The sequence below is a fragment of the Metopolophium dirhodum genome, unplaced genomic scaffold (genome assembly GCF_019925205.1).
Source record: "Metopolophium dirhodum isolate CAU unplaced genomic scaffold, ASM1992520v1 scaffold1, whole genome shotgun sequence".
In the NCBI taxonomy this organism is placed as follows: domain Eukaryota; kingdom Metazoa; phylum Arthropoda; class Insecta; order Hemiptera; family Aphididae; genus Metopolophium; species Metopolophium dirhodum.
Window position 1 is genome coordinate 406,363 of NW_026869896.1, and position 8,909 is coordinate 415,271.

General features: G+C 36.4%; 1 protein-coding gene across 1 annotated transcript; it reads right to left on the reverse strand.

Moving 5' to 3' along the window:
- Positions 1–5,636: 5,636 nt before the first annotated feature.
- LOC132953241 (transcription factor Adf-1-like) lies at positions 5,637–8,691 on the reverse strand. The gene is made up of 3 exons (XM_061025762.1): positions 8,559–8,691; positions 6,001–6,328; positions 5,637–5,925 (listed from the first exon to the last, which is right to left on the reverse strand). Exons 1-3 carry the CDS (start codon positions 8,689–8,691, stop codon positions 5,637–5,639), a joined length of 750 nt encoding a protein of 249 aa, XP_060881745.1.
- Positions 8,692–8,909: the final 218 nt, after the last annotated feature.

Below are 8,909 nucleotides of genomic sequence, written 5' to 3' on the forward strand. Positions count from 1 at the left end.
TTTCGGTCACGTAGACCATCGTGAGAACCGAATCAGTCACACACTCGTCTTACCCCGAGTCAACACATTTATCCCTATATATGTATTACATACATACATATATATACATAGTACATACATACATACATACATACATACATACATACATACGCGTGCATGCATATACAACATTGGCAATAGGTATGCAACGTTCATTACTGCTGCAGAAACCGCAAATTAAGTAATAAATTACGTTAAAAAAAAAATGTAAATCATTTCGGGCGTCATGGATATAGCCGCCGTCTTTTTTTGAGTGTCTAGCAGGTCAGTCACCACGAATGACGTTCGCCGTAGTAATAAGGGTAGGCAATCAGACTTCGTCGGATAGCGGACAATGTGCGACGGCCGGATCAAGTCGTCAGGTATGCAATCCGACAGCGTCGAATCGCCGACAGCGTTCATGACTGTCACCAAAAACTCAAAATTACATAAAAAAAATTCAAAATATTTCGGGGGACATGAAAATCATATATCCGCTGTCTTTTTAATGGGTGTCTAGCAGGTCAGTCACCTCGAATGAAGTTCGCCGTAGTAATAAGGGTAGACTACTGGGCGGACAATGTACGATGGCCGGGTCACGTCATCAGGTATGCAATCCGACTGCGTCGAATCGCGGACAGCGTTCATGACTGGCACCAAAAACTCAAAATTACATAAAAAAAATTCAAAATATTTCGGGCGTCCTTGCAAATCACATAGCCGCCGTCTTTTTGGAGTGTCTAGCAGGTCAGTCACCTCAGTGTTCCCGGTAGGCAATCCGACTTTGTCGGATAGTGGACAATGTACGACGGCCGGGTCACGTCGTCAGGTATGCAATCCGATTGCGTCGAATCGCGGACAGCGTTCATAACTGTCGCCGAAAACTTTAAATTAAGTCAAAAAAATTGTAATACATTTTGGGGGTCCATGAAAATCATATAGCCGTCGTCTTTTTATTTGGCGAAGAGATTTAACCGATGTCGGAAGCTGCAGTGGTCTTTTGATCTGGTCGACGGTCTCGAGCGGTTGGTGTGTGATAAGGAGGTCTGGTGATAAGGTTAGGACCACCGCGGTTCGACGTGGTAGCCCGGGTTATGCCGCTGGAAATTCGAAATTCCGTAAAAAACCCATATAGCCGCCGTATTTTTTTGGGTGTCTAGCAAGTCAGTCACTTCGAATGACGTTCGCCGTAGTAATAAGTAATTGTGGTCGTTATAAGTAATAGTCGGTATTTTGTTGAAGGCGGGAATTTTTGAAAAGGATCCGGTGCAGATGCGTACGCCTCATTTGCGTACAGTCTATTTTTAGTTACAAATGTTCTCACTTGCGTACAATGTAATTACCCAGAATGACATTAATTGTATTTGCGTACACACTCATTTCCCTTCACACTTGGTCAGGCTTAGGACTGGACTATCAATTTAATCTAATTTAACGATTATCGACAATTTTTTGAGGCAATTGTCTAAATCGTTATTTTCTAAAAAGTTTTGAATAATACGTTTGATTCTCTCGTCCAATTTTATATATTTTTTGTTACGTTTAGTCCCTTCTAAATTTAATTCAGCGCGTAAAAGTCGATGGTCACTTTCTGCTGCTGCTGTCTTTAGTTTTTCAATTAAAACCCAAATACTCGGGTGCGATCTTCCCACCAGTGTTTTAAATTTATGGTTCCATCCTTCGACGATGTTGTTGGTTCGGTGATTTTCATTGTAACAATTCCACATTTCCTTAGAAATAGTGGCGGAGTCGAGCCAGTTTTCAACAAAATAGTCGTTAAATTCAGATAGCTTCACGTCATCAGGTGCATTACTTTGAATTATAAGCCAAGCGTCGTCAATTTTATCAATAGGAAGGTAAGCCATTGCTCCACACTTCCTAACATGCATTTGAATATCTTCATTTTGTTTATATACGGATGCTAAGCCAACATCCTGAATTTTTCGCCACAAACATTGCGTGAAGTGGAAATGGCATCTACGTAATTTTATTTTAGGAAAAATAGTTGTTAAGGCGTTTATTGTAGCTATCTTGAAGCAGTGTTGCCAATTTAGCCATTTTATGGCTAAATCTAGCATATTTCGATGCTGACATAGCCACTAGATTTTACATCTAGCAACTAGCTATAAATCTAGCATATTTAAAAAAATATTTGGCATATAACTACTTTTTTTGCTTTAAAGGGACATTCAACTAAACAAAACATTTTTCATTATATTTTTTAAAAATGTGTGTCACGACTCACGAACGCAGATATATATAATATGTATTTTATGCATATAGATAATAAAAGATCTTATCTATGATTTTATATTATATCAGCCTGCAGCTGCAGCAAGCTGTATCAGTTCTAACCTCTTGTAAATGATAAGGGAATTCGTGATAAGCCAACTTCCCCCCCGAAAATATATATTTAAATATCTTTGTATAATAATAATTATTAAAAGTCGTAAAAGTCACAAAGTACTGAAGTAGTTATGTAGTCTGAGTAGTCAGTTCATACTACACACATAATTCTTTGATATCATTTATTCGTTAACGTTTTTACTTTTTAGTTTTATTTAATTTTGTACATGCTAATTAAATATAAATTTGAAATGGGTAAGCCTACTAAGCCTCAGTACACTCAAAAGTTCCGAAAAGAGGGGGGGCGGGGGTCGAGTTCCGTGAGGATAAGGCCGCCGCGGAGTCTGTCTGTGAGGTCGAGGACACGCACTCAGACTCCCGGTCCCCAACCCATCGGAACATCGACCCCGATTGCATCAACCGTAAGTAATATTTTTAATCCTAATAGTGCTAAATAAATACAAAATTGTAGGATATGAATGCACACATGTGGTATTGGAGAGACCACAGTTAGTTGTGAATTTGAGAATACCTTTTAATGCCATGTTTAATTTGTTTACATAAATTGTAGGCGTTGTGTGAATCGATGGCTGGTGGTACATGCAGATCGGCGTTGCGGCAATTGGCTGCATTAATCATATCAACACCGTAAGTTGTCAATTGGATAATTTTTTTGTAATGCCATTATCCTAACAATATTTTTTCCTCTAATATTTTTCAGATCTGATGAATAAAAACTTTTTTCTTTTTGATGTTCTTGATGCTCTGAACTTTTGATTTTCGGTTGCTCTGGATGCTCTGAACTTTTGATTTTCGTTTGCTCTGGTTGCTCTGAACTTTTGATTTCCGGTTACTCTGGATGCTCTGAACTTTTGATTTTCATTTGCTCTTGATGCTCTGAACTTTTGATTTCCGGTTGCTCTGGATGCTCTGAACTTTTGATTTTCAGTTGCTCTGGATGCTCTGAACTTTTGATTTTCGGTTGCTCTGGACTTTTGATTTTCGGTTACTCTGGATGCTCTGAACTTTTGATTTTCAGTTGCTCTGGATGCTCTGAACTTTTGATTTTCAGTTGCTCTGGATGCTCTGAACTTTTGATTTTTAGTTGCTCTAGATGCTCTGGACTTTTGATTTTCGGTTGCTCTGGGTGCTCTGAACTTTTGATTTTCGGTTGCTCTGGATGCTCTGAACTTTTGACTTTTTGATGTTTTGGATTTTCGGTACTGGTTTGAAGCTCTGACGTGCTGCCCGACGTTTGACTACGCAAGAAGTACCTAGCTTCACCTAAAAGTTCGTCTGTTCTTCCTAAGGTGTCTCTTGCCCTGCGTAATACACTATTCGGAATAAAAACTTTTTTTTTTCACATGTCTCGTTTTTATTTCTTACCTTAATATAATAATCATGGTTAACACATTAGTTAATATTAGTAATATTAGAGTATAATAATATGAGTAGCCTATGTGTTAGATGTCAAATTTCTAGGGGTCTGATGTGATATGTTTACTGGTGTAATTATGTATTTGAATAGTTTGTGCCATTGGTAGATGTGTAACACAATAATTGGCAGTGTAATACAAATAACACCAACCAATACTGATGTATCATTATAATATGGTGACGATACAAATAAAACTTTAGGCTATTAAATATAAGTCTTGAGTCGCCTTGCAATATTATTTTTATTCTTACATAGACGTTACAAATTACCAGAAATTCTAAGTGATGAGAGGTAAAATAGCTTATAGTATTTGTTCGAACTTGCCGCCGTTTTCGTCGCAACATTTAGCAACCGGTCCGCGAGACAGCGCAACGCGCAGCCCACGGACGCCGGCCTCCGGCCGAGTCGCCGCTGGCGACTTAGAACGTCCTTGCCCTACGCTCTACGCGAGCAGACCATGCGTGCGTCGCGTCCGGCCGTTGTTTTGTGCCGTTTATCGATAGCCACATGTGGTGCGAATTATCCGCGCATATTTAAGTACCTAGTTGTGTATTGTTATTTCGCGCTCACGAGATTATCGCGTTTTCGACGCCGTTGTCGTCGTGTTCGACGTTGCATCGACTACCGTTGCCCTGGTCGTCGCCGACGTTCGCGCCCAGTGTTATTTCGTCTCGACTCATTAGTCGAGTTGTCGTTGATCTCCGACGGGCCATAATTCACGTCGCGAGCAGCAACGCGTATATCGTCCACCGTCGATATTATTATTGCGTGTGTTCCGCGTTCGACGACGTTTTCAGTGCCGGGATTACGTCCTTTGCGCCTTACGTAATCCGGTCAGTTACGTAAAGGTCGATTCACACATAACAGTGACGTGACGTGACCGTAGCCTTCCGTGTTCAGTGCCATCCGTGATGTATTTTTCACTTCCATCCTCACAATACCGTACCTTTTCATATCAGTGCTCCCTCGTGATCAGTCGTGTCTACTGTCTACTGTCTGTCATTCAGAATTTAATTTTTAGTGTTTATTTATTTAATTAATTTACTTTTTGAGTGCACCATGGATTTTAGTATTGAAGAGCTTAGTATAATAGCATTGCTTTTGGACGAGGACGAAAAGAAGGAAAAAAGAAGACACTGGGTTCATCCCATATGGAAGTTTCGAGACACTGAAGGAAAATTTGCAACATTGTATAGAGGATTGGTGGACCACGAATTCAAATTTTATGAATATTTTAGAATGAGCCAAAATGCATTTTGTGATTTGCTAACAAAAGTGGAGAAGTATATAAAAAAAAGACACATGCTGGAGACGGGCTATTTCTGCAAGAGAAAGACTGGCTGTTTGTTTGAGTGTTTGTAATTTATAAATAACTAGCTGATCAACTTAAAAAATGTTAATTCTTAAAAAATGTGTGATTGCCCAAGTACTTTTGGGTGTAGGTACTCGTCGCAGTAAGATCAACTCGGCTACCCTGATATTTGACAACACCATTTTAAGTCAAATTCAAAATAATTTGTAAATTATCGTGATTTTTACGTATTTTGTCAAAATTTGAACTTACAATGCTTATTAAAAAAAACATGACTGTATACTTAATATTTTTCAACTAACATTGCCAAGGTAATCAATCTATTCATAATTAGGTATTAACTACTCAAAATTCTTAATAATATATTCATGTAATCAAAAATTAAATTAATATTATATTTATTACCATACATTTATATATAATTTATAATTAATCAGATATGAAATTTTCCCAATATTCTTTTGCTGTATCTTGGGAAGAAGAAGTTTTGTCAATGGTTTCCAACTGATTTGGATGTCGAGGCTAGTAATTTTGCATCGATTGCAACTCCAACTTTTGCACTGTAAAAAAAATCTCAGTCTTTGCTATATTCTGCAAGTATGGAGGTAGTGATTTCAAAGTATGTGATATCCCAAAGAGGAAACAGTCGATAGGGTTGTCCAAAGTTACGGTGGGTAGTCCACTTTTGCTTGATTTTGTCTCTTCTTCCTTTTTTTCAAGTAAGTACTTCATGAGTGTAGATGCTGCTGTCTCAGGTTGAATATTTTTTTTCCTACTAGGCTTAGCAAATTCCACAGCAGAGGAAGAAGGTTTATCGTTCCTAGAAGAAAGATTATGTTGGGTGAATGACTGGCTGACTGGTTGCTTGGATATTTCTGGAGAAAGTGTATCGTTGCTAGAAGTAGGATTATGTTGGGTGAGTGACTGGCTGACTGGTTGCTTAGATACTTCTGGAGAATTAGGAATATCAGTTGTTTGCAGAGATTCTTGTCCTTCATCATCATTATTAAGTTCTGCATATTCAGTGTCAGGATGCCTTCCAATGTTCCCCTTTGTTTCGCGTTCTTCCATGTATTCAAGCAAAAACTGTAGCTGGCTTTCAAATCTGTACGGTTTCACTTTTTTAACAGCTTGTCCACTTGTGGTTCTTCTTTTACTCAAAGACTTTCGGAAGTTGTCTCGTATGTTACTCCACCTTGCTTTGCAATTACCACCTGTGCAGACAAATCGAGTGAGTATTAAATGTTGTAAAAATATGAATTTCAAACGCTCATAAAAATTTAATTTGACTTTCTTGTAGAGATTTTTTTTTTTTTTATGATAAAGGTAGACAAACTTATGGATAATCTTGTATTAAATTTTCAAATTTTGGATTTAAAAAGAAAAATTTTTATGAATTTTCAACTTAAAATAATTTGTAAATTATCGTGATTTTTCCGTATTTTGTCAAGATTTGGACTTAAAATGCTTATAAATAAAAACCCTGACTAAGGATTTTTAATATTTTTAATCTGCTTTTGAAAAAATATACTAGGAGCCTTCTATTAAATTTTCAAGCTTTTTTAACCAACAAATAAAATTTTATTTTTTAGAAAAAAAACTAAAAAAAAATGGAAAATGAAAATGTCCCTAAACAGTTCAAAATAAATCAAAATATTTTGAAAATTTTAACGTGTATAGAAAATGAAAATATGAACAACCAGTGAAAATGTCATGTATCTACGCTCATTTGTTTTAAAGTTACAACAAAAACCAAATTCAATTTTATGAAAAATTGATTTTGCGTAAAAAGTCCCGTTTTTCCTTAACTTTTCTTTTGTTTTCCTTGGCGCTTTTGAAAATTACTGGGAATTTTAAATTTTGACCTCCCAATGCACCAACAATATTCACTTTCTAATCGAAAAAGATACTGAAGTTGAAAATCCAAGCATTATTTCGACTACTTATCGTGTACACAGACACAAAAAAAAAAATAAAGAAAAATAAAAAAAAATATATAAAAACACACATCATTGTAAAATCAATACATTCATCGTTCTAAAATTATATAATTATTAGTATGTAACTGTTTTACAAATATATTTTTATTTCAGATATCTGGCGACAGGCGATTCATTTAAAACAATATCATTCAGCTACCGGATTGGTCACTCCACTGTACAGTCAATAGTAACCGAAACATGTAGTGCAATTATTAAAGCTTTGATGAATGAAGTGATGCCTGAACCATTAGAAGAAGATTGGAAAAGATACGCACATGAGTTTAGAGATATTTAGAATTTCCCAAATTGTATAGCAGCTGTTGATGGAAAACATTGCTGCATACAGGCTCCACCAAACAGTGGTTCTCAATTCTTCAATTACAAGAAATTTCTTTCAGTTGTGTTGCTAGCCATGTTTGATGCAAATTATAACTTCATTGCAGTAGATATAGGTGCATATGGTCGAAACAGTGATGGAGGTATTTGGGCACATTCTAACATTGGTAAAGCATTTGAATCGGGTAATTTATCGGTACCTGGACCCTCATCACTCCCGGGCACAAACACTGAACTTCCTCATGTAATTGTTGGCGATGAGGCATTTCCATTAAAGACATACATTATGCGCCCTTACCCCGGTCAGGAACTCGACGATTCAAAAAGATTGTTTAATTATCGTCTCAGTCGTGCAAGAAGGGTTTCGGAATCCTATGTCAAAAATTCAGATTGTACAACAGGCGGATACAATCATTACCAGATAATGTAGACAACATAATATTGGCCAGCTGCGTTTTGTATAATTTCATACGAAAATATGAAGCTGCACCTGTCATCAGAGGAGATGCAATTGGTAACGATAACAATCAAGTAATCTCAACAATAATAAACCTGTCCCATCGAGGTGGAAATGCTACCAGAGAAGCTTTTCAAATAAGAGATGCATTCAAAGATTATTTTTCTTCAGAAGCTGGATCAGTTCCATGGCAAAATCACATTTTAACAAACTTTTCAAACGTAACAATGCATTGATTACCATACCTATCCATTTATTATTATTACGATTATAAATAATAATAAATATATAAAATAAATAAATATATATTAAACTATTCTGTTTTTATTTTTTCTATATATAGCTGTGGGACGCTGTTCTGTCGTCGTCGCGTGCTTATCGCACCGACGACCGGGCACATTCTATATTTAATTAATTATAATATTTTATCTATTTGTGTTCAAAAATATACGCGTATACGCGGAATGACCCGACGACGTTCGATTGCTACTTTTATTTATTTTATTTTATTTTATACTGCGGCAATTTCTAGTTTTGTTGAAAAAATGTGATAATTTCCAACTTAAATTATTTCACATAATATATTGATACACATGTATTAAACTAATAGTTAATATAAACGTTGAATACTAATAATAATAATAATAATAACAAATAACAAATACTCACCATCAGTCTTCATTTCCTTGCCAATTTCCTGCCATATTCTTCCCTTTAAATCGGAATTTAAATACTTCGGGTCCTTCAAATCATAAAGGACCTGTCTGTTCCGCACCAACTCAATCAAAAGTTCGTCGTTCATGATATAATTATTTTACATAAAAACAACTTACAATAAAATACACTAGTCAAAATTTGTATTTTGACGTCCGTGAAAAACAAAAAATATCGGCGACGACGTATTTTTTTTCTATCACGGATGCCTGACGAGCACTGTGAACGTCGGAGCTTCACTGCGTCGGACGCGTGTGAACACGCACGGTCTATTAATATTTTTTTTTTCACTGAAGCTCACTGATG